The following is a 19243-nucleotide window of genomic DNA, read 5'->3' on the forward strand; positions in this document are numbered from 1 at the left end:
GTACATGATCCATAAACTGGTTTTATTACCATTTCATATTTCTAATCGCAGTATTATTATCTTTCTTTTCATGTCTTTTCAATAAAAGGATAAACTTGTAATATAACATAATTTGATAGCTAACACCTCTAACATTAGAGCAAGTTTTTAATACAACGATTTGATGATTTAGCACATCAATCGCCTACTAATATAAATAAATCTCCTTGATAACTTATTTTCGGGTTTATAAAAATGGATAAAATTCTCTAACAGACTTGTCACGAGGAAATAAATAAGCTTATTTTTAATTTCAGTGTTACTAGTATTTGAAATTTCACGTATCATTTGCTTAAAATTGCTTTGCTGGCTCCTAATAACATTAACGGTACCATTTCTTCTGTACCATATGCGGTTTCGACAATAAATGTCTCCTCAGTGATACTCGAGGCCATAACATTTGAAAATAAAAAGCTTATTAAAAAGATGAACAGTTATAATCCAAAAAGACACAACAAGTATAGCCAGGCAAGGAATCGGAGCTTTGCATGAAGGAGAAACATTCCTTAATTTAAAAGAATTTCGTACATTTTAGAACAGCATAATTTGATAAAAATAAACATTCGTATTTTCATGCCAGTACCAAAGAACTGACTTCTGGGCTGGTGATACCCTCGGAGACTAACAGTCCACCAGCAGAAGCATCGACCCAGTGGTAGTAATAACATTAATTTCTAAAAAATATCAAAGAAAATTAGAAGATAACATTTTTCAAACGCATGCTCATTATCATCACATATTACTTTTGAAATATTTGGTTATTTTACTGGGTTGCGCTATTAACACTCATCTTGTTTTGTGAAGTCTATTACATGAGAGCTTTAGATAAGTAAGCGGAAGGATTTTGCATACGTTTGAAAAAGAACAGACAAATAATGTAGCTGGGACAAGGATGATGAGTGCTAAGCCATGTCCAAACGCCGGTGGGCATACACACTGAATCTCTTGAGCCCTTCTTGCTCCAAGATACTCTACAGTTGAAGCCTAGGATACTGTAACATAGTTAACCGTGTACTCTGAGCCCTTATTGCTCCGAGATACTCTACAGTTGATGCCTAGGATAATCAATGTCACATAGTTAACCGTGTGCTGTAGTGATGAGGTACTGTAGAAGTCTTGGATAATGTAGAGGCGTCGTACTTTCAGGAAATATTTACACACTCGACTTTCGTTTCGCCCACGATTGAGTTAGCCAGAGGCAGTGATAGATTATTACCCCCCCCCCCCCTTTTTAATGCACTAGACACCTATACTACCACTGTGGCAAAACCACCAGTACACAAAGTGATGGAATCTGGTAAATGGAAGCCCTGTTTTTACCCACAGTAAACAGCACTGCACGATATATTTTGAATATGTGAAGAAATTTGCAAATCAAAAGGTCCTTATCGGGTTCCCAAAAGAGTTGTAGGAAAATTTCTTTAACGTATAAAGAGCGTGTCACTTTGAACAAGAAGTATCAAATTAACGTCCCCCATTCTGATCGGAAGTGACTGCAGTTTGTGGCTGATTTTACTACTGTTAACAAGATAACAGAAAATAACAGACGACCATATATAACTATAACCCAGTCAACCAAAGTATTCCCCAAGACCTCCGAGGTGGATTAAAAATTAAGAGGATATATTTGATGAAAAGTAATTTGTATTGTTAGAAACATGCATTAACGGCAACGCCTGTAAATTAATTGCTTGCTACAAAGTGTAACAAGAATGATATCATGATGTTAACAAATATGCAAATAATCTTAAAACAAAAAACTGAAAGTAAATGCACATTTTACAATATCACAATTTATGTCTTTTTGATTTCTTTCCTCATTAAAATGTACTAAATGCTAAATTCAGACATTCAATAATGAAGAGGAGTTTGTTTCATATCATTGTTAACCGTCATTTGAAGTCTATGACGGTGGTTTTATAATTTTCCAATTACATATGCACATTTTCTTTATTGTTTTGAACAAGATATACCTCTTCATTAAAATGTTTTCCTATATTGGGAAACCAATGTCTGCACTCACTAATACTAAAACTAAATATAGGGTTCACTATATCATTTCAAATACATAATTACACTGGGTATAGTAAATATTGTTTCCGTTTTCGTAAGGATTGTTAGATGCTTTCCATAATTGATTATATATATAAAAAAAATATATTTTATTATTTATATATTTTCTAACGGCGATTAGGTAGAGATGTGCTATTTCTTTTAGTTGTCAATTTTTAATGAATCCTCGCGGTTAAATTGAAAAACTGAAAGCTTGCAGTGAAATTGAAAAAAAGTGAATGTGTGCAGATTAATTGTAAACTGAATGCTCGGAGTGTTATTGTCCTATGTTTAATTTTGTATTCTTATATATGCCTTATTGTGTTTCTTTGTTGATGTATTTGTTTGTTTTCATAGGGATTAAGATTATAACACAAAATTGACTGATTTACCTCTACTTTTTATATTTGTACCTGTTATGTCTGTTTGTTTTGTTCACACGTCGTTGTCAATATAATGAAATTTTATGCGATTATTATACAAGTGAGGTATTTAGCTAGCTATAAAACATGGTTTTATCGACAATTTTTATCTAAGAGAATGCCAGTTTCAAGTTATGAATATGACAGTTGTAATCTATCGTTTGATGTGTTTGAGCTATGTACGGACTTTCCGTGTTGAATATTCCTCGGAGTTCTGGTGGACATTTATTTCCCCTTAGGGTACCACCAGCCCAGTAGTCAGCACTTCTCTGTTGACTTGAGTTATCATTGATATGTTCATGATTATAAATTAACTGTTAACAAAACTTGGAATTTTTGAAATATTAAGGCTTTTTTACTTCAGAAATAGATTACCTTAGCTGTATTTGGCCAAATTTTTAGGAATTTTGGTCCTCAATTCTCTTCAACTTAGAATGTTTTTTGGCCTTTTTTTTTACATTTTTTGATTTGAGCGTCACTGATGAGTCTTTGTAGACGAAACGCTCGTCTGTCGTAAATATAAAATTTCAATCCTGGTATCTGTGATGAGCTAATTTTCGGTATTTTTGTTATTTTACTTTTTGGTTAAATTTAGTAACTGCATGCTTGCAGTTAAATTGAAAATTGAATGATCGCACTTAAGTTGTGAATGTATCAAGAATTGCATGCAAATTATTTAAAATATTTTGACTTATCAAACCGTCCTTATCTGTTTTATAGTCAACAATAAATCGTTTAGATGATTGATCCGTTTATACATATTATAATCTTCACAAGCACATTAAAGTTTGATATCAAAATTAACTATCCACATTTCATGCAACGATGTTTGGGTATAAATAGATTTTCAAACCAGTTCAGTTACTATATATTGATCAAGTGCAATGTTAATATTATTTAAACACCTGTTTCAGAAAACTTAATTCGTAGTTAATAAAACAAATTAAAGGCAAGCATATCTTTGATCAAAAGCATACCAGTTTATAAAGATACTGAACTACCGAAAATACATCATGTATAGCGTGTTACCCAAATATTTGAAAATAAGATGCTTAATTAAAATTAAATTCATTCGTTTATACTCTACTTCTAGGACATTCAATTTGAAATCAATCAAGATTCCTGTGCCGTCTCAAAACAGAATTTAGTGTTATATATAATTGAGAATTAAAATTTCAAGAGGAATATGTTGGATTAAATATGATGGTCTTACCATAAATATTTATCAATTGAAGAGCAGTTTAATGTTCGGAAAACACTGTAATGTTTGTTTTTTGTTTTGTTTTTGTTTTTCAAATCTATACGAAATATTTAAGTAAGTGACTTTGACATTTTGCATTAAAAGATTAAAGCAAAACGTGAACGTCGCGTGCGTTGAAATATTAGGAAAAAACTATTCAATTATTTAATAACTAAACATTACTGATGAGTCTTATGTAGACGAAACGCGCGTCTGGCGTACTAAATTATAATCCTGGTACTTTTGATAACTACGTAAACACATTCGTAAACGTATAAAATTAATTAACATTGATAGCATCTATAATACTAAAATTACGAGGTCCAATTTATCAGCCGTCATCACGTAAAAACGACGAATCAAAGAATTCGACTTTATATATAACTAATATAGTACAAAGGTGTAGATTAAAAATTACACCACTCCAGGCCCTTTTGTTTTCCACGTTATTAATATTGCCAATAATTAAGAAGTTCCGGGTCGAGTCCGATACCGATACCAATAGTATATTCACCTGTTACCAATTACCTTATCTGTACGTTCCGCATCTGACAGGCGCACCACCAAACGGTGTATTCGGGATTAATATGCTATATAGTATTACACGGGTCATAATCACAGGGTTGACACTACTTAATTGTCAAATCGTTACCTATTGTAGTATTTTAATCAGTTAGACTTTCTAAGATAACAATACTAAAAATCTGGACTAAAATAAGGCATATAGGTACAGTTTTCAATTTGTTAGCGGGCATGACGTAAAACAGCGAATCAAACAATTCAACTTCATTTATAACTAATATAGGACAATGCTGTTGATTAAAAAATATTCCATTCCAGGACCTTTTGTTTTCCAAATAATTAATATTATCAATAATTGATAAGTTCCAGTTCGACGGGTTCAAACAGAAAGATTTGAAAGCAGAGAAAACTGTGTATCTTATAATCGGCATGACTTCAGATGACAATACTAATACTAAAATAAAGCTTACACATAGATATACTTTAATTCAGTCACGGACCCGCGATATCACGGGTGTGTTCTAGTATATAATAATATTTAAAGGACATATTTCTACTGATTTTTTATATTTACGATACATTTTATTTGTATATACATTGCAGTTTCAATAATTTTGTTTCCAGTTGAAAAACATGCCACATACAACGGTGATGGTATTTTATATTCATTTTATGTAGGTAGAGTTTATAATCCATTAATCCTTTATTTGTTTTCTTACAAATATGTTGTTTTTAATTTAAACAAATAGGGGCTATACGACGAAATCAATGGACTCGTGTTAAAGCCAAGAAACGATAAACACTCGTATGAATTGAACAGCTAATTTAGATAAAAACCATATACTGGGCGATCCTTATATACACAATGGAAAGGAATGCTTACTTTATTATGATACTGTCTTTCTATACTTGTAGGTATTGGTTATGCCTCCTGTTTTATGGCCTATATTGTAGCCTTTTACTACAATATGGTCATCGCATGGTCATTTTATTATATGTTTTCATCATTCACAACTGGGCTACCATGGACAACATGTGATCATGATTACAACTCTGAAAACTGCTGGCAAATTGAGTGGGAATCTAACGAAACATACTACAACAAAACTTACAATAGTAATACATCTGTTTCGTCAACGTTTGAATTCTTTGAGTAAGTATGAGTAAAGAAAATGAAGCTAAAACAGAAGATCGTTATGGAGTGTCATAATAATCAATCTATGCAAAATAATACTTCGTATCCTTTACTATGCCAAAATTTTTAATAATGGATAAAAACTTTCAACTATTTATGTCTGTACAATTGGTTTCTAGTACATCACTTGTTTGTATAAAAACACAGGATAGATTTTTATTAAACCCTTAAGAAATCAACTATAAGCCAAGCCATTAATTAATTTCTATTATAATCATAAATGACATATTATTATAAAATATGTAATAAAGAGATGTTATATGATTGTCAATGAGACAAAAAATTCAATTATTCCAAATACTAGTAACACGGAACTAAACATTAAATTAATTCTATATGTCACCGTATTGACTATACAAAGAGCAGACCCCATACCATATAGTCCGTTATAAAAGCCCAAACATAACAAAATTAGAATAAGCCAATACAAACAAAGCAACGACCTCATTTATGACAACACAATAAACGAGAAACTGTTACACTAGACACCAATCAACGACAACTACTGTTTTCCAGGCTCTTGCGACAGATGGATAACAAAAGTGATGGAGTTAAACGTTTGTGAGTTTGCTTGACTTCCCTAATAATCTTTAGACTCTTTGCAATGTCTAAGCCTTTGACGTTTGATCAATGACAGACATTTTTATAGGCGTTTTTTTTTTCAATTTTCAGGCGTGGTATGTTAGGACTCCACCAAAGTACAGGGATATCTGATCTCGGGAATGTTAAATGGCAGTTAGCTTTGTGTACAATGTTAACGTTTACAATTCTCTACTTTTGTTTATGGAAAAGTGTCAAAAGTGCTGGAAAGGTATGGTTATCTTATCACTTGTTCAATGTTGTTTAGAATCGAAAGGTAGGGTTATCTTATCACTTGTACAATGTTGATGTTATCTTATCACTTGTACAATGTTGATGTTATCTTATCACTTGTACAATGTTGATGTTATCCTATCACTTGTACAATGTTGTGGTTATCTTATCACTTGTACAATGTTGTGGTTATCTTATCACTTGTACAATGTTGTTTACAATCGATTTAAGGATGTGTTATATTTTTTCGTTCGTCTCTTCCGCTGATAGAAGAGGGACGAAAGATACCAAAGGGACAGTCAAACTCATGAATCTAAAACAAACTGACAACGCTAGCTGTGATACTTGCATCTACAACTATAAATAGAAACAAGAGTAGGTTTGAACATAAATCATTTTTGATAGCGCAAGGATATCAGTTTCAAATAATTCATTTCCTTTTTACTCAACGTTCCTGTAACTTCCTGTTTACAAAAAGTCATAAACAAATAGTACAATTAAAACAACCTCGTGCTGAGTCAATAAAGTTGAGTGCACTTTTGACTGTCCCTCTGGTATCTTTTGTCCCTCTTTTGGAATGTGTTCTTGTGTTTGTCCCTATTTGTATTTGATTCGATGGGTTTTTAGTAAAGCAGAGACCAATAGACACGACATTGGTTGAATGTGGATTACGATGTAGACATTGTTTAAAGAATGTATACTGGACCGTCTAGCGTTTCACCTTTAATTGCCAGGCACACTGGAAGGTTGGTAGTAATTTGTTTAGATTTTGAAAATATAATATTTAGCATATTTAAAACACTAGTCATATTCAGCGACTAGGGGCTGTCCTCCAGAATATTGAATTTTCTGTGCGGGTTTTAAATTCTCTGTCAAAAGTATATCTGATGTAGATGCAAGTCAACGGTTCCTTTGAAATATGGCTATTTCCCGATTTAACGAGACTACGTATACTGTCTCATAGTCAATCTTTATTACCTTTTACTATTGGAGGTATTTGCAGAGATTTTATAGAGAATTAAATGTATTAGTTTTTTTTTTTAAATTTGCATCTTTTGCGTAATATTAATTTTTATATCTGCTCGACTTTTGAAGATATGAAGAACTCAATATTCTTAAACACAACAAGTATTTATTATAGATTAATGATCTTTATTTAACTTTTAAATGATTAATTGATGTTTGCATAACAGATGGGACTAGTTTGCGCTAGTCTTAACACATTGGATATTATATATACGTGCGTTTAATTTGTTTAGATTAGTACAAGATTGATGGATATAATTATTATATAGACGATTACTAGTATCTGTATCAAAGTCAAAGCTGGGGCACTTGATTTTGATGCATCCGATAATAGAACGAATTTATTTTTATAATCTGTAACGCTGGTTATGAACCTTGAGCTAGCTTTCAGCAATAGTGAATATTCCTTGATTCGCTATAATTTCAGATTTGTTCATATAGAATTGTGGTTTTCACTCAACAATACCACTATTAAAGAACAGAGTATTTGTTTCAGAGCTGGAGGTTGTTTTATTGTCTGATATGTACCTTATTTAGTTAAAAAAGAGAGTGTTGAGTGCCGACAAACTAGATTACCTCCGAATATCTTTTAGATTATGCTCTTAGCCAAGTACTTACATGGTTGTAATATTTCCATATTAATGCTTGTAAGAACTGTAAGAAATTTGCTGTTAATACACGATATTTGTATTGTAGTCCTGTAATGTAATGTTGGCATTTTAATGTTATAATTATCATTGTCATAAAAGCGGGATGTTTGGCTAGCCACAAAACCAGGTTAAACCAACCATTTTTTTCCTTATTTTTTCCAAATCGATTTTTGAATTTCGAGCAGCGGGATACTACAGTTGCCTTTATTTACAAAGGCAATTTTTAATTTGATTTCAAAATGTCTTTGATCCCTACAAATATGTGCTATATATGTTTTCACACACTTAATAATGTGTTGAACTCTTCATGATTTTCTATTTTGTGTCAATTGATTGCTGTGTCGTTGACTATTAATTTTAATCTGATTATTGATTGGAAAAATTAAATGTATGTATATAAATGCATTTGAAATTGGTTACTAGAAGAATTTGTACTTTTCATCTTTACTGTTTGTTGCAGTTTGTACGTATGGCTGTAGATGAATATGGAATTATTATTAAAAGCGTAGGGTTTAAAGTTCATACACATTTAAAGTTTTACTGCAGCAATAACTGTTATGCAGATTAAAGCGCTTCAGACGCATGCAGTTAATAAACGTGTTGTTTTCAATTTTTCACATCACTGGGTCGATACCTCAGTCCCTGAGGGTATCATCACCTCAGTTTCAACTCCCTCAGACAAAGTTGACTTTAGATGAATTTGGCTATTTATTTTAGGTATTTTTGACATATAGCTCTTCAACGGTTTCGGTACTTACACATCCTCGGATTTCAAATGTTTGGTTTTGAGCGTTCCTGATGAAGGTAGATCCAGAAATCGCTTTGGACGCATGCAATTTTTAAACTTGTTGTTTTCAATTTTTAATTGACGCATTTGCTTTAATACTTTGTTTTGTTTTTTTTTAGGTTGTATGGTTTACAGCTACAATTCCCTACCTCATTTTAACTGTTCTGTTGATCAGAGGTGCCATGTTGCCAGGTGCAGCAGAAGGCGTCAGTTATTTTATCACACCAAATATGAGCCGCTTAGGAGATCCACAGGTATACTAATTTATACAAAAAAAGATAATTTTGTTTTGTAAAAATAATCAAAATCCATGTTTTCAAAATCTTCAAAAACTTTTTTTCTAACGATCAAAGTAAATAGTGCAGTTGTTTTCTGAAGTCGATTTCTAAATTGGTCAAAAGTCTTGCTAAACACCAAAAATGTGAAACCGAGGAGGAATATGAAATTAGCATGCCTTTTATACTGTGTTTAGAAACAATTCCAAGATCTTATCAGAGTTAAAGTGATACAATCTTAGAATATGAATGAAATACAATTATACCTAAATCCAGCATTTTCAAAGAATCGTCAATGTTTATTAAGACTGGATATCAAATTCTCATGTCAGAACATTTTACCAATGGAATGGAATCCACATCACGTAGGTTCATTTAAAATAATATAAATAGAGTATTTCATATGGCTTTTTCAATATCACATCCGTATCAACCCAATACACCAATATAATCCCAAGAGTTCTGCTCGAGGGATTATATTGGTTGAGGGTTGATACGGTGTGTGATATTGAAAAAAGCCATATCATATACACTTTATTATATAGAGATTAATACATGGCCTTTTCCATATCAGTCTCGGGATGATACCCAGGCTGATTTGGAAAAGGCCATGTATTAATCGCTTTATCATATACTTCCGACAATAGTGTTATGTAAATAAACTCGTCATAGATACCAGGACTAAATAAGGCAAATAAACAAATACAATAACTAAAACAGTCAAAAACTTTATAAAGAAGTTAAATTATGAATCAAATATACTATAATTGTCCAACAACAGTATCACTACCTCCATATATATGTATGGTAACATTTCCTATAGAGGCATTTTGAAACATTGAAAATTTGGAAGAGTTTTATGATCATTATTACTCCATGTTTGTTGTACTATAAAATGATTCTTAATTGTCAATTGCATTTGTTAGCAAGTACTAAACTGGGGACAAAGTTCCCGTAAATTTTGACGTCGTCATAAAAAATATCTGACGTCACAATGGAAAAGTAAACAATCGATACCAGAAACACCGGAAGTAACTTGCACGAGAAGCACTGTTATGGGTTTTTGCACGAGACGCCCCTGATATGGGTTATCAGCCCGGGCTGATATGGGTTATCAGGCCGGGTGAGAAATTATGGCTTGTGTACTTCCGCTCATTACACATATGCAAAAGCTATCATATCAATGCTAAGTATATGATAAATACATATATTTCAAGCAGATGTGTTTATGTGACATGACGTCATACATATAAGGAGGATTGAAATGACGTCATACAGATTATAGGTTTGACATGACGTCATACAGATTAGGGTTTTGATAAAGCTTTTGCAACAGTGACTGCAATCGATGACGTGACGTCATACAGATTAAAGGTGTGATTAAGCTTTTGCAACCGTGCTTATATCGATATCATTACGGGTGGCTGATACAGCACGCTTGCCATTGATTGTATTACACATACAATTTATCTGTATTTACTTCTAACTATATAATAAACTGATTTATTTTTCTTTTGAAATGTGGTTTATATTTAAAAATAATTTCAAAAGCGAACTAATACAATATAAATGAAAAATGAAGGGAAACTTATAGAATTTAATTAAAAAATAAAGGTGAAAAAAACCCTTGGTAAGCAATTAAATACATTTTTGATAGTTCAGAAAAAAAGATTCACTTCGAAGGCAGACAAATTGTCAAAGAAAAGCCTTCGCTAGATATAATCACATTCGATTTGAGCAATTTATTGTAACAAACATAAAATGCAATATCATACAAAACAAAACAAAACAATATGCTATATAAAAAAATAAAGACAACAAGATAATTATTATTTCCTAAATATTTCAGATGCTAGCTTTAGTTTACCACAATGGCGTTATAATTACGATGATTATGGTCATAATTTATAAGTGAATTTCGTATTTTGAACAATTATGATTTTGCAATAAAGCAGTTCGGTGTGGATTTTTATAAGAATAATATGTAGTTAATTTTTACCAGATTTTTAATTTAGAGTTATCTTTCTTTAATTGTAAAGCACAACTAGTATAGTGTCATAAACATTATTCATGATTTATATTGTTCATCGTAACGTTTGTACAAAAATAAGCTCAATTTCATTGACAATTTTTAACCCAACTTGAATGCACTGTTCTTAACCCTTTTAATTATCTACGAACCAAAAATATGATTACCATTACCAGGAACGCTCCAGCAAAATATTTGGAGAACCTTTAATGTATATTAACTGAAACAGTTGAAGAGCTTTATGACAAAATCAGGACATAAAATAATCTCGATCTAAGGTCAACACTGCCTCGGGGAGTGTAATATGCAATCGACCTATTTATTTATTCTGAGTATAACTAGGGAAACAGATAAACGCACTTCTAACACCAAAAAATATATCACGGTTTTATTTAAGAAATAAAGTTGATATATCGATATTTTAATAAATCTTTCAGAATGTCATCGGATATTTATTTTTTAAGTTTTAAATCAAGGTTATTTGATAGTTGTCTCAATGAAAATCATTACACATCTCCTTATTTGATATTCTTACTTTTAACTTTTACAATCACAGGTTTGGATTGATGCAGCAGTTCAAATTTTCTTTTCAATCGGAGCAGGATTTGGCACACATATAGCTTATGCTAGTTACAACAAATTCAATAATAATTGTTACAGGTATGTTGATTATTTGTAATTACGATTGCTTTAATTTTGATATTGACTTAGTGTTAGACTATCTACCAATCCTCTTTTGCATTATTTTTTTTATCAACAATTATGACTTGGGATTTGATTTTGATATGATGATGATTTGATTTTGATATGATGATGATAACGGCTACCACTAACATAGCAAAAACATCATCTACTCAAGAATAATCTTAGTTCATTTTTAGTTTTTGTCCAGTTTGTGTTTGCTAAATCTCTAGTATTCTACATATGTTTTTTGCAAAGACAAATGTTTTCTTTTCTTGTTTGTTTCCATTTTACCACGGCAATGCCTGTCTGTCATCGGCTTATTGTTTTATTTTGCATCTTTATTATCTACAGTAATAAATGAAGAGAATCTTGTTATGAAGTACATTTTGTATATCTGAATGATTTGTTATGGAATGCGACTTGCATGCACGTATTTGTCTACTGCACACAGGTTCCCATTTGTGAAATTTCTGGAATATAATTTAAGATAAGTGAATGCTAGTAGTTATATTTACAGACTTACTACAATATGTATGTAACACTCCCAAACGTGTCCTGTCCCCCAAACGTGTCCGATTCCCCTAAACGTGTCTATTCTCCCTAAACGTGTCCGTAATATCCAATATTCCCCAAACGTGTCTGATTTTATAACCCCCAAACGTGTCCGATAATTGTTATTCGCCAAAACGTGTCCACTATTTAACGCCAGGACGTCTCACGTCTTTTAGCGCTAATACATGAATAAAATCAATAACGTTTACGGCAATTCTATAATGGGGGACACAGTTGATGAAGTGATCATTTATCAGTATTAGTTGGTTCAATGCCGGTTGTTATTGCAAATTTAATCTGCAACATATAAATCGACTTTTGACTGAAATTGATTATAGTCCAGTTGCAAGTATTATGCTCGTTTAGAGCGCACAAACATGTACAAACAATTCTAGTTCAGTTGGATTAAGCGTTTACCATAGGATAACACCAAATTAAATTCAAATATAATATATTCAGGTTAAACTATGCCTATACATATTGTTTAAAGATGTCAATCTTATTTACAAAGCTTGTATTAACAATTACACAAACAAAGCAAGCAAGCCAAACAAAGTTTTACTTTGCAAGCATTAGGAAATCAGCTGTAATCCGCGAATACTGCACGGTAGGATTTTAAAAGAATTGACTTCCTTTTTTTCAACAGTTCTGATATTTTAAAAGATATTCAAATCATAAACTGGTTATCAGGTATTTTAATAAATTTTAGATTTCCAGCATCACTACTAAAGTGAATACATACAAACAAGAGTCATACATTGTAAGTCCAGTGCCAAATATTTCATGCATTATTTGAACGATATCATATTAACAATTAATACTATACATAAGTTTTATTATAATACCGGGGATTTAGGATTGGGCCTAAATTTGTTTACGATTATTCGGGATAAACCTTAGTTAAACTTAAAAATCTAAAGAGCCAGTAAAGACCGATTTTTTTTAAAACTTCACTAAGAAACTATTTGATTCTCTCAAAAAATGAAAAAAAAGCTCTAAAAATTATAAACTGGTAGTAAGGTTTTATATTATGAACTTTTAGTTTCGAACATCACTTAAATACACGCAATCAAGAGACATTACGTCCAGTGGCAAATATTTCATGCATGGACAGGACGACAACATACTTTGGATAAGTTATGTAATGAGATGCGGAAGAATATTTGCCAGAACTCTTGGATTGTACCTTAATTATTCCGGGAATTTGGGATTAGGCCTAAATGAATTGTGTTATAAGAATTTACACTTTACGGTTTTTAGGAATCTACACTAATCGTAACTCGGAATTAAATTATATTTTTTTGGAGCGAAAAAGGACAGTTTTATTTTTACGGAATATCAGTGTAACAATCTTTTAGTTCCCTTTATATTATAGGACAAGTTTGGGGGATTGCGCACGTTTGACGGATTGGGCACGTTTGGGTGTTTATTAAAAAATGGACACGTTTAGGCGTTTAAATAATACAAATGACACGCTTTGACGCCCTTTTTACAACTAGGACATGTTTTGCAGTTCAGTGACGTCGATGTGGACACGTTTGGGAGTATCGGACACGTTTGGGGGGAAGGACACGTTTCTGAGTGTTACATGTATATTGTGATTTTATTATATTCAATAGATAAAAAGGCCTAGGAAACGGTATGATTGAAATAAGTCAAATATCAAATAAGCAAAATATGTCAAACGTTGTATACCGGTTATAAAGATCTGACCTGTCCAGTGGCAGATCCAGCAATATAAAAAAGGGGGATTCCCAACCCAGGACAAAAAGGGGGGGGTTTCAACTATATGTTCCCATTCAAAAACATTGATCGGCCACAAAAAGAGGGGGTTCCAATCCCCCCTTGGATCCGCCAATGCTGTCCTTGTCCAGAACATTAAAATAGTAACAATGCTTTAAATGACATATTAATAACTATTATTTACAAACAAATTAATTTGAAACAATTCGTTGATCCTATTTCATTCAAAAACCCATGCTTTTAATGAAATATTGTATTTGCTATTTACTGTCCAATAAGTTAAAGTAGATTATTCAATTGATAATGAAAATGGGAAATATGCCAAAAAGACATCATCCCGACAAAATAGCAGCAAGCAGCAAAAGGTCGGTAATGGGTCTTCAACATAATGAGAAAATCCCGCAGCTGGGGGCCGGCTTTATCCAGCCCCTAAATATAAATGTGTACTAGTTTCAGTGAAAATGGACGTCACACTAAACCCCAAAACATATAAATGAACTAAAATTGAAAAAAAGATACAAAACTAACAAAGGCCAGAGACTCCTGACTTGGAACCAGCGCAAACACATTATGTATTCATCTATATCTATAGAATTGTAAATCATCATCATCTTTTGTATAATTTCAGAGACTGTTTGATAACAGCAGGTGTTAACAGTTTTACGAGTATATTCTCAGGATTCGTAGTGTTTACATATTTAGGTTACATGGCAACACGACAACACAAACATATTGATACAGTTGCTCAAGAAGGTATTTCTAATAACACTGTTTGTCATAATCATTGTCATTTTAATCTGCACATATATAGATTGTCTAAACTCGATTGAGTCAATTTTCGTTTGCAGTAAAACAAAATATGTTCAGTCTGTTCGTAGACTGTTCATTTAATATATTTGATCATGGGCAACCCTTTAGTATCATTTGAATGAACAATGATTTTACAGACGCGGATAAATGAAAAGGAAATATAAAATACCTCTGAGAATATCTTTAAAAAGAATTATAATATAAAGATACTCTGTTTAATCACTAAAAAGATAGCATTGAAGTGAACTGTTATATTCAATGAAAATACATTTACCAAGGAATGCATTTTTAGCATTTATTTAGTTAATGGAGAGAAAGTTGCCAACAAAAGAATGACTGTTTTTTCTTTGTATGAGGTTAAGGTCTATGGTTTATAGACGTCTAAACCATGACAAGAAATGATGACCAAAGACAGTTATAGGGGAAGCAACTCAACAACTTAGGGAGATTTAAAGATGGATTAAGGATATTAATTATGTTCCACAAAAAGGGTTAATTTCTGTTTTTCCGAAGTTATGATTTTCAAGAGTAAAATTTAAGATATGTGTCAAAATTATTTTTAAGAATAATGATAACTCTTTTATATCATCATCCATAGTATACCTTTTTGGTTTATTTTCAGGGCCCGGACTAGTCTTTATTGTCTATCCAGAAGCAATTTCTACTTTACCTGGATCATATGCCTGGGCTGTTATGTTCTTCTTTATGCTTGTCACACTAGGAATGGATAGCGCAGTATGTAAACAAAATTTGAAATACATTTTATGTTGATAGCTCTAGAAGATTTAGTAATGTTTCTGGGGTTGGAGCTTTTCTACACAAGAATGAATAGGCACTAGCTTTTTAATATTCTTTGTTCAGCAGTATATTTTGATTACTGAACATTTCAATGGTGTGTGACTACATGTTGAACTATACAATCCAATTATTTCTTTGTTAAAAGGTACGACAAATACAATTACATTTCCCTAGACACATATGCTTTTGACCATTACAATATATTACGTCTTCAAACTATTTTGATTCAAGCACTACTAAGGAGTCTAAAAAAGGGACGAAAGATACCAGAGAGACAGTCAAACTCATAAATCGAAAATAAACTGACAACGCCATGGCTAAAAATGAAAAGGACAAACAGACAAACAATAGTACACACGACACAACATAGAAAACTAACGAATTAACAACACGAACCGCACCAAAAACTATGGGTGATCTCAGGTGCTCCGGAATGGTAAGCAGACCCTGCTCCACATGTGGCACCCTTCGTGTTGCTAAAGAGATATCAAATCCGGTAAATAGTCTTAATCGGTAGGTGACATTTATTAAAGGGAAGGGAATATAGACGAAACGCGTTTGGCGTAATACATTATATGTCTGTTAACGCTGACAAGTTGTCTAAAGATGTTTTGAGAAATTGATTATGTGGGTTGATTGAGAACTATATCGTGTATATCTTACAAAAGAACAGAAGATTTATTGTTTTCAATTCGGATCTTAGAATTACGCAACGTCCCAACAACAAGTGGAGAATGAATTATCAACTCCTGATGAAACGATATTCCATTGCATTCGTTTCCTTTCAATATAACATTGATAGAGGGTTAATGCCTACAAGAAGCTATTACACTAGGGGTTGTTAATGGTGTAGTTGAAGTAATCTCTGTCAAAGTTCATGGACTCAATACTTATTTTGTTGATTGTTTTAGAACATCTGTGTCACAGATGTTTACGATTACGTTCAAATCGTACATACAGTCCCTTCCTTTATTTTTTTTAACTAATGTGACATCTCTGGATTCGACATCAGTAACTTTCGACATATACAAATAAAGGAACGGGAATTCTCATTTTCGAAACCCGGATTTTCAGTAGTGTTTGAGTTACTCAATCCTTTATTGACTATTTTAGGCTATACATATACCGTCCATCAGTTTTATATTGGTAATAACTTTGTCTGGTATTTGACTTTCTTCTTGATCTTTATAAAGGCAACAGTAGTATACCGCTGTTCAAAACTCATAAATCCATGGACCAAAAACAAAATCGGGGTAACAAACTAAAACTGAGGGATACGCATTAAATACAAGAGAAGAAGAACAACACAACATTAAAATGTAACACACACACACACACAGAAACGGACTAAGCATTAGACAAAATCCTATGAAAATAACAAATATAACATCAACATCAAATACATGAATTTGGAATAGATAAGTACCGTGACACGTCTTATAGTAATGTGAATTCACACTCAAAAATAAGAGAAAATAAACGACACAACGGAAACACAACTTTAAAATGTAACACTCACAGCAACAAACTATAATATAACAATCATGGCCATATTCCTATTCTTTATGTTTGTTTCTCTCGGTGTATATCATTTTCTGTTTTATCGAGAGAGAGAAAAAAAAACTCATTTATTTCGATTTAGAGTCATAAAAAAGTAAATTTTACCTTTTAGTTTGGTGGTTTAGAATCTCCATTGACGGGTTTTAGGGACCAGTTCTACAGAATATTCCGTCACCGTTGGACAAGAGAAATCTTAACTATGTGCATAGTAATCTCAGCATTTTGTTGTTCCTTACCTTGCACCACTTACGTAAGTTGTTTGAAATGCATTTGACGTGTAAATTGCAATTACTCGTAAACATACATATAATTGTTTATAGATTTTATACATTTTACTTTACATATATTATGAAAGTAAAAACATTATAAATAAATACATATAAATCATGGCCAAAAGCCCAAAAATTAAGCCATCAAAACATTTTTATTTTCAAAGAAGTGAATGCCATTCAATTGTCAAAATGACAATTTTCTTTCAAAGTTGAGAATTACACAATTTAAACAGGCATATGCAAAGTTCTACTAAAAAGTGGTTTGATAACATATCACCATTATATGTTGAAAGTGGCACAAAGGTAACTCAACTAACTGTCTTCGATTTCTTTTTTTTTCGGTGTGACATTATCACATAGTAAAATAACAAAAAACTCCAAGGAAAATTCCACACGGAAAGTCCCCATAACAAATAACAAAATCAAAAGCTCAAACACTTTAAATAAATGGAAAACAACTCCCATATTTTTGACTTCGCATTAACATTTCCATATGTAGAAGATGGTGGATTAAACCTGGTTTATAGCTAGGATAACTTCTAACTTGTATGACTGTTGCATAAAATTATATTTTATTTGCAACAGCGTGTAATCAAAATAAACACATGTAATATGTTAACATATCCAAATTTAGGGGAACAGCAGTAGACATTGTGTTTAAACCTTAATCGCTGTAAAACAAATATGTTAACAAAGAAAAGAAAATGAACAAAACATATAAGTAAAATTGAAAGATAAGAATACAAAAATTGACCATAGCATAATAACACAATGACCGGATGTACAAGTATCGAGCCATGCCTAAGGGATATTGCATAAGGTAACCTTTTAGGCATATAATTGGGAAAAAGCTTTTGATGCACTTAAATGTATAGCAAATATGAACAGGGATTCCTTTCTTTACAGGACCTATGTTGTTGGAAAATGTATCCTCATATGAACGCATTTCCTATAAACATACTGTACAAATATTGCGTTGTTATGCGTACGATTAAACCGATGTTCTTATGCTAATAATAACTGTCACCTTTTAACTTAAAAAATAGTAAGTAGAACCGTGAATGTATGATAGTTTTATATTTAAGCATTGTTTCAGCTAAAGAAGTGCTATAAATTTAATTAAAAGTGAAAACACTTATATAGTGAGAATCATTTGTTTTTGATAGAGATAAGTGTACTTAGCATGCAATTGATTATTATTTGTATATTTCACAACTACCACTTAATAATCAATTCGATGAGTGAATTCATTTAAAAGAGAACTTATGAAAAAAATATCAAAAAGATATCAAATTGTGAAATATAAAATGTGAATTTATTGTATGTTGGGTAACTTCATTTAAATAGATAAAGGCAACAGTAGTATACCGCTGTTCAAAACTCGTAAATCTAATGACAAAAAACCAAATCGGAGTAACAAACCAAAACTGTGGGAAACGCATTAAATATAAGATGAGAAGAATTATAATACTTTTATGATTTACATTTAGGTACGTTGTAAGTGTAATTCACCTTAATCTACTTGTTCTTTCCACTTCCAGGGTGGCATGTATGTGTAAGTGTAATTCACCTTAATCTACTTGTTCTTTCCACTTCCTGGGTGGCATGTATGTGTAAGTGTAATTCACCTTAATCTACTTGTTCTTTCCACTTCCTGGGTGGCATGTATGTGTAAGTGTAATTCACCTTAATCTACTTGTTCTTTCCACTTCCTGGGTGGCATGTATGTGTAAGTGTAATTCACCTTAATCTACTTGTTCTTTCCACTTCCTGG

At 32.0% G+C, this 19243-nt stretch overlaps 1 protein-coding gene across 1 annotated transcript in view; it reads left to right on the forward strand.

The window, feature by feature from the left end:
- The window catches only part of LOC143078807 (sodium-dependent noradrenaline transporter-like), a 40644-nt gene that overhangs the window by 14561 nt on the left and 6840 nt on the right, over nt 1-19243 (forward strand). The window contains exons 4-10 of the mRNA XM_076253791.1: nt 5191-5428; nt 6143-6281; nt 8866-9000; nt 11607-11710; nt 14658-14782; nt 15462-15574; nt 17310-17447. Coding sequence (XP_076109906.1) covers nt 5191-5428; nt 6143-6281; nt 8866-9000; nt 11607-11710; nt 14658-14782; nt 15462-15574; nt 17310-17447 — 992 coding nt within the window. The remainder of the gene's footprint in view (nt 1-5190; nt 5429-6142; nt 6282-8865; nt 9001-11606; nt 11711-14657; nt 14783-15461; nt 15575-17309; nt 17448-19243) is intronic.

The sequence above is a fragment of the Mytilus galloprovincialis genome, chromosome 6 (genome assembly GCF_965363235.1).
Source record: "Mytilus galloprovincialis chromosome 6, xbMytGall1.hap1.1, whole genome shotgun sequence".
NCBI classification, from domain to species: domain Eukaryota; kingdom Metazoa; phylum Mollusca; class Bivalvia; order Mytilida; family Mytilidae; genus Mytilus; species Mytilus galloprovincialis.